An 18109-nucleotide genomic window follows, 5' to 3' on the forward strand; every position below is an offset into this window, starting at 1 on the left:
ACCCAAAAAGGAATAAAATTGCGTTCTCTCATCACATTAGACCATGGGAATTAGGAGGAATTAACTTACCAGACAGTGAGACATATATCAAAGCCTCTATCTTTAAATTAGTTTTGAACTGGATAAATCCAAATTTCTCTTCTGCTTGGAAGACCCTGCATATGATTATTTTTTTAAATGAAAACAAATTATCAAAAAATGTATTTTTGAACAACCACAAGAATGTATTTTGGCACATATTATGTATTAATATTCAAAATAACATCAAAACCCACCAATCTAACATACTTAAATTATATCTATAATTTATTCAGAACTTTTATAAATTCCAATCCTGATATAAAACTATGGTTTGAATTATTATTGCCATTTAATATTTCAAAAAAATGTAAACAGAAAATTCATGATAGCACACTCATTAATTGGGAATCCAACAACTTTATATGCTGGATCCAATGTATAAACAATCTTAAAGTATCAAGTAGTCATCAAATTATAAATGAATTTGATATAACAAATATGGATTGGTCAAGTCTCCAAAAAATTTTACTTTATTCTAAAGATTTATGCAAAATTATTAATGATTCACCCTTTAAAACTAAACCAAAATTCATAAACTATATTTATGAATTGATTTATAACAATTATAACAGGCCAAATTCAACTTCCAAATTATATAAAATTGTAATAGTTTACAAAATCAAAACTCATCAAAACACTTGGAATTTTATAACTAAAGGTTTAACAAAAAATATTTCAAATGATTGTAAAAATAACTTATTATACTCCATCAAACAAACTTCTAATGTCCAAACATGGAGAATCTTCACCTGGAAAGTTTTGTATAGAGCCATTTACACTCCAAGCAAAGTAGCTAAATTCAACGATACACAAAATGTTATTTGTTGGAGATGCTCTTTAAGTTGTGAAGCAGATTGGATACATATTTTTTATGATTGTATTAAAATATATTGGGATGAAATTGGTAAATTTCTCCAAGCCATTTATAATGATTCATTTGTCTTGACAAAATCACTAATTTTCCTGAATGTAGATGAAACAGTAGTTATGAACAGAAAAGATCAATATCTTTTATGGACTATTTTGGCTGTAGCCAGAAAGTCTATCACAAGGAAATGGAAATCCACAACCCTTCCATGTTTTTAAGACTTTTTGTCCCTACTGAAAGAAACTGTGCAAAAGGAGATAAAACTCAAGGAAGAAAGAATTTTTCCCAGAAAGTGGACAGATAACCCTTGGAATAAAATACACTCATTGAAACATCACAAATGGATACAATCTCCATCATATGAATTCAAAGAGTCATAGACTTTTGTTGATTTCTGAAAAAATAAGAGATAATAATGCATTTACTGAATATTTTTTTTTCTTCTTTGAATTGTTATTATTTTTTTTTCTCTTCTTTGGGCCACTTGTAAATATTGTAAATAATGTTATTGTTCTACTCATTATTATTGAATTGTAATCTAATTTACTGTTTTCTTTAAAAACAAATAAAAATTATTTGAGCAAAAAAAAAGGAAGTCAGACAAGGATATTTGACTGGGAAAAGGTTTACTTGACAGGGAGGAGTTGTAAGACATGGAGTTGTCATTTTAGGGATGTAGCTGCTGGTTATGGATGTAAATTAATTCATAAATATCAAACAGAAAGACTTGGCCACTGGCATTCCTTCAATGAATGAGCAGACAGTCTGTTGTAAAGCTTGTCATTTGTAAGTGAGTATGGAGTTCTGTTTTAGAGTACTACATAAGAATCAATAGGCTTAATGCAGGAGCATAGCATGGTTATGCTAAGTTAGTGAAGCTTTCATATTTTGTCACATAGTCAAGTTACAGATTTAAAGTACACTGGATAAAATTTGATATTGTGTTGTTTATGGCATCAGCTTGTGTTTTTTATTAAAGTTGAAACTAGTATGTTTCTGTGGTGGACTAATCAACTTTTAATTGATCTTTTTTAATCTTCAGGGTCCTCCAGGAGTACCAGGGGAGCCTGGATTCCCTGGGCAAAAGGGTGAGCCTGGCGATGCACTTATACCTCCTGGCTTAAAAGGTGACAAAGGTGATCCTGGGTTTCCTGGTCAACCAGGTGTGCCTGGAAGAACTGGTTTGCCTGGAAGTAATGGTATTCCCGGCCTTCCAGGTCCTAAGGGTGAATCAGTAAGTATAACAGTGTTATTTTTCAGACTGGTGGCTTATTGTTATATTACGGTAAAATGCATTTTATTATTAATATATTTAGCCACTTGCTTAATAAAATATAAAAACTATTTATGTCCAAAAATCTGTTTACATTACCTGATCTTTAGCTGTGTGTGTGTGTGTGTGTGTGTGTGTGTGTGTGTGTGTGTGTGTGTGTGTGTGTGTGTGTGTGTGTGTGTCTGCATGTTTGTGTGTGAGAGAGAGTGAGAGAAAGAGAATGGCTCTGTGTTTGTGTGAATATATGTGTGGATAACCAGAGTGTGACACTGTAGCTAGACAAGAAGTAATCCTTGTGTGCTTCAGAATGTAAGTGCAAACGTAGGGCTCTAACTGCATAAGATTAATTAACTATAGATGAAAAACCTGTGTTAAAGAATGCTATGTAACAAATATATGTCATACATAATAGTATCCTTGAATTTTTTTGAGTCACGTTCAGGAGACGGTATTTTAGTAACTATGTGTGGTGTTTGAAGTGTTGATTACACTTTTCTTGTCCTTATGTTCTGACTGATTTCTTATTTCATTCACATGTACTACAGTTTTTCAGCCTAGGAACTTCTAAGAAAACTGACACTTCCCACAATTGTCAACTGTTACCTATCTTCCTTCCACTGCTGCTGGTCCTAATCATGTGTGATGGTATACCCATACAGATATAGTCTGTTGTCTGTGGGTATCGAGACACTTTCCACTGGTGCTGCACAAGATGCTGGCAGATGCAAGATCCAACAACTGTCTTCGCATCATCTGAGGTTTTCTGGAGTTTTGGCAAGATGGATTGGCAGTCTGCCATCATCTTTCCACCTCCTGGTATGCGCATATTCACATGTCTGTGTTAAATGTGGCTATAGTGGATATTTTTTTATCTCTAGCTAAAAAGTCTTCTTCGTGAAAACTTGAATCATAGCTCAGCATACAGAAAAACTGAGTCATTCTGATCTCTTTCTCTTAAGCTGATGCTTCTCAGCACCTGATTCAGTTTCAGAACCCAGGTACTCAGCAGTGCAAATAAACACTGTGGCTACAGCTGCAGCATGCAGATGAGCACCGGCATTGATTACCTTGAAATACATGTAGAAATTCTGTAAACCAAAGACCATTAAGTCACTTGATGCTTTAATGGGAATTTGAATGCAAGCACAGACAACTGGTATCCAGTTCTCTTCCTTCTCTCTTATTAGTTCTTAGTTTCATACTAGGATATTAATCAGATAGATTATTTGTAGCCTAACCACAAGATCATATTTTGTCAATACCCTACAAGATGAAGTAACTACTATCTATAATTTCTCCTGATTTTAATGAGGATTCAAGAGGCCAGGCAGGGGTGATTTTGTGGTTTCTCATGCATTTATCCAGAATGCATTTGAAGAGGGTCAGGGATCTTGGTTTTACATTTAAGGGACGTCTGTTCCATAACAGATGGATTAATTGAAAGAGATGTTCTATCTTCAACAGGTCCCGGTTGTATTGTGGTGGAAGTTTAGTTCCTTACAACTTGTGTTTAAGGGGTTGTTTGTCTTGTGGATATCCATTAAGACACATATGATTGGATCTTTTGAGACTTTATCAGTGAGGTAAAGGTCCCCTGTGAAAAGTCTGTAAAAAACAGAAAAGAGAGAAAGTGCTTTAAGATAGTCTGTGTATCACATGGAAGTCATGCCCTTGATTTTGTTTGTGAGGAAATGCTGTGGTCTTTCAAGCTGAGTCATATGTTTAGACAAGTACATGCTGAACATGGGGATTATATTCTATTATGGGCCTGATAAGGGAGGAGTAGAGAGAGATAATAACTTCCTTTGACCTAAATGATATACACCTGGTAACCAGGCTAAACAAAATGATTTCTTAATGACTGTAGATGCATGGTGGTCAAAGGATAGATCTTTGAAAATGGAAGTGCCCAGGTCCATAATACCTGTGTCAGTTTTAAAAGGGTGTCATCTGTATGGCAGATGCATGGGTGACCATGTTTTGGCAAAGGATATTATTCTATATTTCTTGGCATTTAGCCTAAGATCATGGTCCTGGAACCATTTATTTGTATGAGTTAGACCATTCTGGTTAATCCAGAAGCCATACGATAAGTTTATGAATGCTCCGAGTTTCCAGTCATCTGAAACTTTGTCAGCCACAGGCCCCTTTGGCCTAGATATCAGAGAAGTAAATACGGAAGAGAAGTGGCCCAATGACCAATCCCTGAGGGACACCACTTGTAACAACCCTTTATGTTGAGATCATACCCTCTACACCAATAACCTGGGATCTGTCAGTGAGTTAGTTTGCTCTCCAGCAGGTTTCATTGGTGTATGCATTTTGTTTAATAAGCTTGTCTATAATTCAAGGATGTGGGATGGTGTCATGGCTTTTGCCAGGTTGAGGTGACTTGTCTGCACCACTTTGCCTGCATTCAGTGCATCTGTGACTTGATCAAAGAATTCCACTAAGTTTAAGAGTCAAGTTTACCTTTAATAAATGCAAACTGGTTAGGATCACGGTATTGTAGACTGCTGATGTCCTAGATATTAGATGGATGGCACAGTGGTTCAGCGGTAGCATTGTCGCCTCAAAGCAAGAGGTTCTCCGGTTTGATTCTCGGTTGGAGTGCCTTCTGTGCAGAGTCTGCATGTCCTCCCTGTGTTCAAGAGGGTTTCCGCTGAATGCTCTGGTTTCCTCCCACATCACAAAGCATGCATCTGGATAATTTCTCCCTGGGAATCCACTGAATATTGGCTCTGTTCAAAGTCAGACTTTCCCGGTAAACAAATGTTAAATAAATAAATAAGTAAATATTAACAATGCTCTCCATTGCTTATAGAGAAGACAGGTTAGGCTTATAGATCTATAGTTACCGCAGTGACTGGTGGGTCATGCCATGTGCAGTGGGATGACTACAGCAGTTCTGGTCCTCTACATATTTACGTTTCAGTACCCATTCTTTATAGAGAATAGAATCTTTCAATACCATTGTTCATTAAATGTGCAATAATATTGTTAGCTTTGTCCATACTTGTCTAGTGCTATCCACCCCTACTTTCAAATGCCTGTGTAATATAGTCACCTCATCTCCTTTCAGTCTGCTAGACTAGACTATTGCCTCCTATTCTAGATTTATCAAATGTAGTGCACTCATAACTTTAACTGTTTCTGGAGGGCCCTCACTTATCCATCCAAACAGCTGTACAAACAGTGAATCTAGGACAAGAGTGTGGAGGACAACTTATTACATGCCCTTGTATCCAGAGATTAGACAACTGGAGTTGTCTGGACACTACGCTTAGTTTAAAAATCTGTCTACAATGAGCATGTCATCAAAGCAGCAGTTTCTCTACCATTTACATACACATAACAACTGGTGTCAGAACCATGACCTTAAGCTCAATGCCAAAAAATGTGTCATCATCCCCTTTGGGAAAAACATGGTTCCCATCAATTACCACATCGATGGTAGTCCACTGAACACAGAAAGTGTTATAAGAGATCTGGGAACACAGGCTGAAAGCAACCTCTCCTTTGACCACCACATTGCTAATGTGGTCAGAAAGTCCTTCTGTGTGGCACATCTCATTACTAAGGGTTTTGCATCCAGGAAGAAAGAGGTCATTGCCTCTGCCTACTCTTCCCTCATTAGGCCAGTCATTGAGTGCAATGCCCCATTTGGCATGTACCTCACTAAACACCTGCAACAACTGGAGAGGCTGCAAAAGTACCTCACAAAGAGGATCCTAGGCCTTAAACATTTGTCCTATATGGACAGACTCAAAAAACTCCAACTATTCTCTGTCTCATATCACCTACTTAGAGGCGATCTCTGCTTGATTTACAAAGCCATGTCTGACCCAGCTCTGTTAGTAATGCTACATCGAAAGAAATCCCAATCTCTCCGCACCGTACACTCCAGTGACCTCAACCTCATTACCACAATCAACAGAACATGCTGGAGGGGCAGGTTCATAACATAGACACTGCCCATGCTATGGAATAGACTTTTCATACATGTCAAGCAGACCACCTCACTGGCCCTCTTCAAAAGAAACCTTGATGAGTGGATGGGAAATAGAAAATTCACCCCTGGGATCACTCCAGTGATTTTACTTGACAGAGGCACTGGGAACTAAGGTCGGATGGCACGATGCCAGGGTAATCCTATGGGCTAGGCTTGTAAAGGCTCCAGGGTCATTAGCCCAGTACACACCTATGAACCTATGAACCTATTTCTATAGCTAGTTCTATTGATGATTGCAATGGCAAAAAATGGCAGAAAAGAATACTAAATCTTTTCTTCCCTCATGGAGCAGACAGTGCAAAATAGGATTCAAGTCCAGGCTGTAATATTTTTGTTGCTCTACATACCCTTGTTTGTTGGCTTTACTCCCCAAACCCTCTTAGTTAATATATTCATTTCTGAGATTGCTGCCTGCTAGAAAAAAGAGGAATTGTAGTTCATTAGTTCTCACAAAAGTAGGATTTTACGCATTTGTCTGTGACATTTAATAGGTTCACCACTTTTCTTCTCCTTTACAAGTGCTAACAGAGTGCTCAAGCCCTGTCCTTCCTTACCTACCTTTGCCTTACCATGGATATGGCTGTTTTTTAGTTTTTATTGCTGTAGCAGTTCATAGGTTCATAGGTTCATACTAGGCTATCTGCCCTAGGGCATTTATAAGCCTAGCCAGAGTGTGTTTGGCTTTCGCCACCCATTTTAAATTAATTTTGCTATGCCTTTTTTTGAGGTTAGTATACTGTGCCTCTGTCTAACAGTGACACAGAAGTGATAGCCGGGGTAAACCTACAATCTCCCATCCACTCATCAAGATTCCTCCTGAAGAGAGTCAATGAGGGACTCTGCCTAACCTGGACTGGGATTTTATTCCAGAGTGAAGGGAGCCTCTGGGTTATGAATCTGTCCCTCCAGCATGTCCTATTTATTTCAGTGCTGAGGTTCAAGTCTCTCGAGCACGTAGCTCGATGGGATTTGGATTTTTTGAGGTGCAGCATGTCCATTAATTCCGGGTTGGACATGGCTTTATACATCAGGCAGAGATCGCCTCTGAGCAGGCGGTATGCCACTGAGCAGAGCTGGAGTTTCTTTAACCGGGCAGCATATGGCATCTGTTTGAGCCCTTTGATCCTCTTGGTGAGGTACTTTTGGGGTCTTTCCAGTTGCTGCAGGTGTCTGGTAAGGTACATCCCAATAGGGGCATTGTACTCAATTATGGGCCTGATGAGGGATGAGTAAAGAGGCACGATGACCTCCCCTGATCTAGATGTGAATCCCTTCATGATTAGGTGGGCTATACAAAATGTTTTTCTAACCACTTTGGCCACGTGGTTGTCAAATGAGAGATTGCTATCAACTTGGGTCCTCAGGTCCCTAATGATTTCTTCTGCACTTAATGGATTACCACCTATGTGGTAATTTGTGGGCACTTTGTTTTTGCCAAAGGGGATGACTATACACTTTTTGGCATTTAGCTTGAGGCCATGGCTCTGGCACCAGTTGTCTGTTTCTATGAGGCCCTTTTGGAGGATGCTTGTGTTGGCTGGAGAGTTGATTATGGTGCCCAGTTTGCAGTCATCTGCGAACTTGGTCAGCCACAGTCCTTCCGTGTTGGCCTGTACCGCCAAGAAATATATACCAAACAAGAGAGGTCCCAGGACTGAGCCTTGTGGGATGCCACTTGTAACTGGTTTGGAGTCTGACATGGCTCCAGCAATTCTAACCATGTGGGTTCTGTCCTTGAGCCAGTTTGCAACCCATCTAGTGACATAGGGGTTTATATTTAAGCTGGTGAGCTTATCTATAATGCCCGAGTGGGGTATTGTATCGAAGGCTTTTGCGAGGTCCAGGTAGGCTGTGTGGACCACCTTCCCCTTGTCAATGGCCTTGGTGACTGTTTCAAAGAAATCGACCAGGTTTAAGAGGCAGGATCTGCCCTTAACAAAGCCAAACTGGGTAGGATCCAGTGTCTGTAGATCCCCAATATCTTTATTTATGAGGTCCATGATGATCCTTTCCATAGCTTTGCAGACCAAGCTAGTCAGGCTTATGGGGCAATAGTTTCCAGGATCCGTTGAGGCACCACCTTTGTGGAGAGGGACCACTGTTGCTGTACGCCACTCTTTGGGTACATATCCTGTAGTAAGGCTAAGATTGAACAGTAGTTTTATGTTTGGGTTTAGCTCTTCTTGGAGTTCATGTAGGATGCAGCCCAGGACACCATCTGGTCCCATTGATGCTGTGTTTTTTGTTTTGGAGAGGGAAGCTCTTACCTGAGCATCTGAGATATCAGGGGGGGCAGCACTCTGTTGGGATAGATATTTGCCCTTTTGGTGGGGAGAAGTTTGCACTGAACCTGTCAGCTAGGATGTTAGCAATGTCTGTGGGCTCAGTGTATTTTTTGTCATTTTGGAGTAATTCTGAGCATATCTGGGAATTCCCACCCAGGTTCCTAACATAACTAAAGAAAGCCTTGTGATTATCCTTAGTGTCCTGTGCAATTTTTCTCTCGAAGCTGGCCTTAGACGATTTTATGAGTGCCTGTAGTTTTTTGCTAATACTGATCAGAGATGCCTTCCCTTTTTGAGATTTTGCTCTATCATGTAGTAGCTTCCTCCTTCTATTGTATAGTTTGTATATGGCTGGGGTCCACCAGACAGGACGTCTGCCTTTGGAGGATTGGGTCTTGGTTTTATTTGGGATTGCATGATCCATGCATTCCTGAAGGTGTTCATAGAATGGGTTTATAAAGGATTCTGCGGTCTGGGCCGTATTTTCCACAGGCCCGGGGGCTTTGAAGGATTTCGCCTCGGTTTTGAGGTGTGTGAAATTTGCTTTAGAGAAGTTTTTCACTGTGGTTTTCTGGGCAAGGGGTGGGGTCGGGATGTGAATATCCAGTGAGATTAGTTTATGGTCTGATCTTACCAGTGAGGGATACACTTCTGGTCTGGAGCATAGTGTCCCCATGCTGGTGATGATCAGGTCCAGTATGTTTTCCCCTCTTGTGGGAGTGGTAACAAGTTGTTCCATAGCATTTGAGTTTATAAATTCTAGGAACCTTTAGGCTAGGGTGTTGGAGCTAGAGTAATGCTCCCAGTCTATGTTTGGGTAGTTGAAGTCGCCCAATATAATGGTGTTTGGAGAGACCTTCATATTTTCCAGTATTCTCAGGAAGGCCGAGTGGGGTTCCTGTGTTTGGGAGGGTGGTCTGTAGCAGGCTATAAACTGGAAGGCAGATTTACCCACAGTTAGTTGCACATGGATAGTCTCTGATGCTTCGTGATGTGCCACCAACCTGGAGGTGTGGGTATCTTTGACGAATATTGTTACTCCCCTTCCTTTTGTGGTTCGGTCCAAGTTTTGGGGCCGAAAAGCATGATATGAGGTATAACCTGGTAGTGCTGGGGTGCTCTCGGGAGCCTTGAACCAGGTTTCTGTTACTGCACAGATATCGATGTTCTCCATGCTAAGGAGAGTTTCGAGTGCATGCATCTTGAGGTTTAGACTTCTGGCGTTGAGTAGCATTACTCTTAGTTTCTTATCCCTTGTGATACCTATGGAGGTGGGTTTGTCTTTTGAGCCTTGCCTAAAAAAGGCACTATGGGGGTAGCAAGAGCCTTTGCCAATATCTGAAAGCCCAGGGGTGACAGGTGCAAGCCGTCCCTAGCGAAACATTGTGGCTTGTCGAGCATGTGATGCATGTAATCCCCTTTGCTTATTACTCTTGCATAATTGTACCTCCACATCGGGAGGAAGTACAGAGCAGCAGCATCAGACTTCTACAAAGTAGCCTTCACCAGCAGTAAGTGATGGAGGCAGACTATCAAGACAGCCACAGGATAACTGAATGGCAATTGGATGATAGACCTCTTCATAGTTCCAACTATAAGTCAACTCCATCAGTCCACCCATCTAGGTAAACAAGTAAGTCAACTTTCATGTGACACATTGACATAAAGCAGAGAAAGGGGTGGCAAACTCTGGTCTACTTGTCATTCTCTCCCTGATATCTGTGACAGTACTTCATTTTGCAAAGGGTAGAGCCTACAATTCATGGTGTTTGACCTTGACTGTTCCAGAAATAATGCAAAAATATTTTTGCAAAAAATGTCCTTCATGGCTGTTCATGCTAGCAGTGTCTCAGAGTTTGTTCCATAATTAGATTTCTCTTAAGACTGTTAGGCTAGCCACATTTCTGCTTTTGTTGTCTAGGCTTAAGCCATTCTCAATACTAGCACTTTACAAATAATTGAAGGAGAAAAGGCTTTTAGCAACCATCTTTTGCTACAGAAAACTTACAATGGTACACTGCCCGGGAAATGGATTTTGGTACCAGAAGATGTGCTGGAATTCTCCTGCTTGAGCAACTCCACCATGCCCTTGTATCCTGAGATTAGACAGCCTGACTAGTCTGGAATCTATGCATAATTTAAAAAGCTGTCTACAATGAGTGCAAGTCATCAGAGCAGCAGTTTCTATAACATTTCTATAGCTAGTTCTATTGATGATTGAAATGGTAATAAAGATGAAGGAAAATACCACTAAATATTTACTTCCCTCATTGTTAGCAACAGTTAAATGAAAATTCTTCGGTACTTTACTTATTGTTGTCATGAGTGTTAGAGTGGAAAGCTTGGTTACTTGGCAAGGTCTACCAGCAAACTGGCTCAGAAGATGGCAGCCCAGACACAGTTAAAGCAGAGACTGCCAGATGTACAATGGAATGGATCCCTTTTTGGGCTCCTTCCAAAGTCATGATTTCTTCAAACCATCTCAAACATCCTCTGCCTGACCTGGAACCATCCGAGAAGAAGATGAATCCATAGAGGAGGAAACTGCAAGTGGGAGTGGTACTCTCATGAGGATGATTCTGTCTTCTTTTTTTATCCACTTATTCTCCTCGGTTCTTCATCTTCTATGAATTTCAACATAGATAGCGTCCCCTCTCCAAATACCTTACACTTAAGATTTATTCATACATAACAGTTTCTTGTTCAACATTATCATGGATAAAAGAAAGGTCCTAATGGCACAACATTATGATATGCCTGATCTCCAGCCTCTTGTATTTCATCCTGTTTTGTGACTGAAATTTTCTCTGAAAGAAACTCAAAGGACTCTGACAAGTTTGTGAGAGTTGGTCCTTAGAGCAAGCAGAAAGTATCCCTCACATGATTACTATAACTGGTTTCAGAGGATCAACAGGTCGCATACTCCCTTTGATACTGAGAAAGTCAGAAGGTTGTAGGTTCTATATTTACATCAGATGACTTGACTGATGTCTAGTTAGATGCCCAATAACAGCATCAGTTGTTGCCACTCTGGTACATAAGAAATAGAGACATGCCTAATTATTAAAGGAAGCCTCTGTCATTATCAAAACCTAGATATCTGGGGCATAAAGAACTCTTTGCAGTCATATTAGGCACTTGTGGTATCAAGCTTGCCACCTATCTAACTAGATACTGAGACAAATTGTACTAAAGAATTTTCCCTCAGTGAGAATATGCCAGATTAAGGTTTTGCAAGTATATCCAAAACTACAAACAAGTTCTTTGTACTACAGTTCCTGTGCAGGCTTAAAAAGCAGTGCATGCAGTTTTACAAGTAAGCATTTATAGTTCAGAATATCAAGCCCACCTAATACAGCAGAAGGTTATGAGTGCTCCGTTTCCTCAGCTCATCATCTTTGAAAACACATTAAAGAGTTGTTGACTGAATTGAAGGTGTGGGGGCTTAGCTCTGTCTTAGCTCTGCCACAAGAATGTTGTGACAGTTTTTAAAGAAGCAACAACTGTACTACTAGCACATCACAAAGGACTGCAGAGCATACTGGTTACCTTTACCTTCTCAAGGCATACAGCAATGTTCCACATAAGGCAACAGTTGACATATTACAATCATTAAATTACAGTCCATGTATAACTCAGTGAATAATAAAGCAACAATTGACATATTACAATCATTAAATTATAGTCCATATATAACTCAGTGAGTAATAAGGCAGCAACTGACATATTACAATCATTAAATTATAGTCCATATATAACTCAGTGAGTAATAAGGCAGCAATTGACATATTACAATCATTAAATTACAGTCCATATATAACTCAGCGAGTAAACACTGGCTAAGCAACAGCATACAAGCTGTTTTACTGATTTATTTTTTTCACGGAGTTAGCTCAAGACCCTGGAGCACTGCCCAGTTTAGTGATGCAGTGGAGGCTCATGGAACTACCCCTTAAGGACATACCAGTGTTTTAGCTACATTGCTTCTAAATGCCCACAATGGTTTACTTTTTTAGTATTTCTAAGGCAAAAAATCCACTTATGCTGTACTGACTAGATCATAAAAAGGCCAAAACACATCATGTCTACAGTTAGTGGGGTTTGGTTTTAATGGCCTGAATGTACCCATAAAGATTTAAAATAAAGTATAAAAAGTCATGGGAATTCAGAAGCTATGCAGCTGAAACACTACCATATTCTTAAGGTTTCATTTGCATTTGTCCCACAGATCTCCACTACAGGAGGTTTAAGGTATTACCCAGTGAAGACTTTAGACTAGCTCGGTCTTTCTTGTAGTTTTTACTGTATGGTTTGTATGTGAGACCTTTTTTACACTTTGGTTTGGATGTTTAGCTGGAATATTTTTCATGCACCCTAATGTTTATGAACATCAGACTTTTAACGTTTGTGTTTCTTAAGTAAAGACAACATTCTATTTATGCTGCATTGCAAGGTCAGAATAAGACTGAAATATTGCATGTCTGCAGCTAGTGAGGTTTGTCTTTATTGGCCTAAATATATCCATAAAGACTTAAAAAGTACAAAGTTATGGGTATTTAAATGGTATGTAGTTAAAACACAGGTATGTCTTTAAGGGGCCATTTCTATAAATCACATGTACATCCATCACAGGAGTTTTAAGGTTATTACACAGTAAAGACACTGTCTTGGATGGGTCTTTTTTTTGTAGTTTTTTTTTTGTAACAATGTGAGAGAGTTAGCAACTTATGAGTTGCTAATAAATTGTATCCTGTAGGCCTGCGTTTGATTCTCTCACACTCCATTAGCATGCTGTGTGACACTCAGCAAGCTACTTAACCAGATAATGTTACAAGCCAAAGCTACCACGTTGATTCTCTCACACTCCATTAGCATGCTGTGTGACACTCAGCAAGCTACTTAACCAGATAATGTTACAAGCCAAAGCTACCACGTTGATTCTCTCACACTCCATTAGCATGCTGTGTGACACTCAGCAAGCTACTTAACCAGATAATGTTACAAGCCAAAGCTACCACGTTGATTCCATCAGCATGCTGTGTGACACTCAGCAAGCTACTTAACCAGATAATGTTACAAGCCAAAGCTACCACGTTGATTCTCTCACACTCCATTAGCATGCTGTGTGACACTCAGCAAGCTACTTAACCAGATAATGTTACAAGCCAAAGCTACCACGTTGATTCTCTCACACTCCATTAGCATGCTGTGTGACACTCAGCAAGCTACTTAACCAGATAATGTTACAAGCCAAAGCTACCACGTTGATTCTCTCACACTCCATCAGCATGCTGTGTGACACTCAGCAAGCTACTTAACCAGATAATGTTACAAGCCAAAGCTACCACGTATAGAGTGACTTTGTAAAATAAATTGAAAAAATATTTAATGAAGATCACTACTGGAGAAAAAAAGTGTTGCTTTATTTGTTTTGACAATAGAATCTACATCTATTGTTTTTTTTTAAATTACTCAGTTGTTTTGGGGGATAACAGGGTCAGGCTACCCCTGCAGTTAGTGAACATAAGGTAACATAAATAGGCTTGTCAGTATCTGGTAGGGTAGCAAAGATAATGTCATGCAGAAGGGGATGTGGCAACTATAAGCTTGGTTCTTATAGGTTCATAGGAAAGTACTAGGCTAGCTGCCCTTCTGGGCCATTTTAAGCCTAGCCAATTTCCCTTTAGTGCTCGACTTAACCAATCCCATTTGGTTAGAGATTCATATTACTCATCCCATGGTCGATAATTACATATTACCCCTAATGAGAATAACTGGGATCATATCATAGATAATTTGCGTGGGATAAAGCATTCAAGAGCTGCCTCTGTCCATTAGTAGTACAGTGTGCAGTTGTGGGGTAAATTTTCTGTTTCCCATACATAGATGCAAGTTGCAGTTGAATATGGACAGGGATGAACTTCCTTTTATGTGGATGGAGAGTCTGTTCCAGAGCAGCAGCATCCCCTGTGAAATATATCCTCCAAACCATTCTGTTGATGTTGCAGTAGAGGTTTAAATCCTTAGCCCAAGTATTTCCGATGCCATTTGACTTGTTGATGTGTAGTAGATCCATCAGTATTAGGTCAGAGGATGCCTTGTGTGCCAGACACAGGTCACCTCTTAGCAGTCTGTGGGATACCAAATATAGTGACAGGGCTTTGAGTCTGTCCATGTAGGACATGTTGTTTAGGTCTTGTATCCTTTTAGTAAGGTATTGCTGTGGGCATTCCAGTTGATGTATGTGTCTGGATAGACACATGCCAAAGTGGAATTATATTCAATGATTGGACTAATTTAGGCTGAGTAAAGCGGGCAAAGAAATACCTTGATCTAGACACAATTCCTTTGTTTGTAAGCTGTGCAATATAGAAGGACTTTCTTACAACAATGGACAAATATGATAAGAACACTGCAGAACTCACCACCAATACTGGAAAACACCTTTTATTAACGAAACAACAGATGAGCGCTTTCACGTACAAAGTACGCTTCTTCAGATCTACTTTACTGAGCTCACATTCTTTTCTTATATACACACAGATTGAAGCCAATATATTATGTAATTATTCAATCAATCAATCTTGTTAAAAACATCTTGTTAAAAACATCATTTAATAGGGGCACACCAAAACTTATTTTGGATAGAACAATAAGGGAGAGCTTGTGAAACCATAGATATATAGTGGGTATCTATTCAATTAATCCCCATAGTCAATGGACAAATGTTGGTCAAAACTTAAGTCATTCTCCTGGGATAGATGAATTGCCAAAGGATACGATAAATTTGTCATTTAGTTTCAGTCCATGATTTTATAGCCACGGTGGTGCAGCAGTTAGCATTGTCACCTCACAGAAAGAGGTTCTCCTATTTGATTCTCAGCTGGAGCGCCTTCTGTGTGAAGTCTGCATGTCCTCCCCGCGGTCGAGTGACATTTAAAGACATGCAGGTAGGTGCGTGCGTGAATGCGTGTGCCTTCTTTCAAGGTTGGGTGTCAGGCTGGCAAATCGGCACCATAAAAAATCCACTGCTAATCATTAGCGGACCAGAGTTCTGCTGTGATGACCCCTAACTGGGAAAAGCCGAAAGACATTACTTTTAGTTTCAGTCCATGGTTTTGGCACCAGTTATTTATTTGGGACTCCAGGATGGCTAAGTCATTTGGTGATTTAATGATTGCTCCAAGTGTATAGTCATCTGCAAAATTAATTAGCTAGAGCCCTTTGATATTGGCTTTTAATCCAGAAAAGTAAATGCCAAACAGAAAAGGTCCCAAGACAGAACCCAGGAGAACTCCACTGTTGTCTGGTGTTTGTTGAGGTAACTTCCGCTGTTTTCATTTCCTGCATCCTATCTGTGGGCCAGTTAGCATTCTAGTGGGTGACATAGAGATTTGTTCCCAGTTGATTTAGCTTTTCTACTAGGGTGTGTGTTAAATCAGCGAATGCTTAAAATAGCGAATGCTGATTTATCGAACCTTGAAAAGTGAAAGCTGACAATCTCAAAGACACGGAAGAGCGATTTTTTTTCCCAGAGAAAAAAATTGCCGTTCCACCAAAAAAAAAAAAAAGTTCAAAACACCCCCCCCCACACACACACACACACACACACACACACACACACACACACACACACACACACACACTTAAATATACCAACTCCAAGAAAACACTATACTGGAGGAAATGGCAAAGTCCCAAAAATGGCCCAGCGATTTTTTTTTTTTTCCCTGGGAAAAAAAATCACTGTTCCGTGTCTTCGGGATTGTCATCTTTCACTCTTAAAGGGTTGATAAATCAACATTTGCTATGTTAAGCATTCACTGATTTAATTTAGACCCTTCCACTATGCCTGAGTGGGGAATTGTGTCAAAAACTTTGGCCAGGTTGAGTAATGGCCTTTTCAAAGAAATCCTCCAGGATGAATAAACGTGACCTACCCCTGAATAATCCAAACTGAGACGAGTCCAGTGTTTGGAGGTTCCCTTTCTGCTTACTGATTAGTTCCATGACAGGTTTTCCATGGCTTTGTATGTAAAGCTGGTCACACTTACAAGTCTGTAATTGCCTGTGTCTGTGGAAGGTCCTCCCTTATTTAAAGGAATGATTGCAGCTGTTCTCCACTATCTTGGTACAAAACCTTTACAGATGCTGAGATTGAACTGTGTTGTCAGAGGTGGGGCTAAGTCATGCTTCATGCTATTAAAGATTCATCCAGGGACATTGTCAGGACCCGTTGATACAGTATTTTTAGATTTTCATAGCACTTTTAGGACTTGGTCTTGTGTGATAGCTGGAGGTGAGCCAGTTTCAGAAATATCTTGAGGGACAGACAGGGAAGAGATTACTTACGTAATGAGTAGTTTTTGTACTCTTGCTGTTTGAGTCCAGAAGATAAATAAGAGCTTTCTTTTTAGAGTGTACTAGGAAAGAGTATTTGCTAGAACATTGCAAGCATTGTGTATAAGGCAAAGGTATATAAAGCTTGTCCTTTTTTCACACCAAGCCAGCCCTGTTTATGAAGGTTTAAGTAATGATTATAGGATCATTATAGGGGTGATAATGGAAAATCTTGTAGGTCTTTTGTGTAAACTATAGCAAGCTCTCCAGTGCTACACTGTTCAGTGTTTTGAGATAGCTTTATTGTCGTATAATAGTTTTTAGTAGTAACATACACTGCTTAACTTTTTTTACCCATTAAATAGGGCTGATGTACCTGTTTTAATCTGATTAGTTAGCTTTGAAGAAGGAAACTCGGTGATTGGCATTAACAGTGAAGGTGTGTCAGAAGATTGCAACTAGAAATTTGAGCTAAGTTCCATTCATTTCAGCATCCCTTTAGCTATGTTATAGTGAGGAAACCATTTCTTACTGAAGATCATGATCCACAGTCTTGGTCTTGTGTGGGTTTAGTACTAGACCACAGTAGTTTAGTTAGGCTTTAAGTGTTGATGTTTTTTGTAGAACACTTGAACATAACAGGTGTCAGGATAGCTTGCTTCCCAGTAACATCTGCATCTGGAGGGCCTACAAAATCTCATCCATATATCCCATAGTTTGAATTAACAGTGTCATAGGAGGTGAACCTCCTATCCCCAAATCTAACTGTCTTTTAACAATTAACTCATTTACCAAAGGTGAAGGTCTTTATCTTTCTATCTAACAGGATAGGAACCTTACTGAATAGAAAGACATTTGTGTCATTATTTTTCTTTCTTAGAGATGAAGTCTGTCACTCAAGTGCTGAAGACTTTATCCAGACATTTATATCCTATCCAGTACTGAACTTGATGGATCACACACTACGTAAACAAGATACCTTATGGAAATGCACAACCACCAAGACTTAGACCAGAGGTTCCCAAACTGGGTGCCGTGGCACCCTGGGGTGCCATGCAAAGATTCCAGGTGTGCCGCAAAAAAGGTGTAAAAAAACTACCATCAAAAATGCTGAGAACTCGTCTTTTCATTCATTCTCTTTATAAATGTTAATTGAATAAGATATACTATACTATTCAATTAACATTTATAACGAGAATGGATGAAAAGACGATTTCTCAGTATTTTTAGTGCTTAGCTCAAAGCAGCAC

The 18109-nt window shown here is 39.6% G+C and overlaps 1 protein-coding gene across 1 annotated transcript in view; it reads left to right on the forward strand.

The window, feature by feature from the left end:
* COL4A1 (collagen type IV alpha 1 chain) overlaps positions 1–18109 on the forward strand; it is a 1084337-nt gene that overhangs the window by 681050 nt on the left and 385178 nt on the right. Inside the window, exon 25 of the mRNA XM_044071271.1 lies at positions 1992–2183. Coding sequence (XP_043927206.1) covers positions 1992–2183 — 192 coding nt within the window. The remainder of the gene's footprint in view (positions 1–1991; positions 2184–18109) is intronic.

Source organism: Protopterus annectens, chromosome 5.part0 (assembly GCF_019279795.1).
Source record: "Protopterus annectens isolate FY-2018-M chromosome 5.part0, PAN1.0, whole genome shotgun sequence".
NCBI classification, from domain to species: domain Eukaryota; kingdom Metazoa; phylum Chordata; order Ceratodontiformes; family Protopteridae; genus Protopterus; species Protopterus annectens.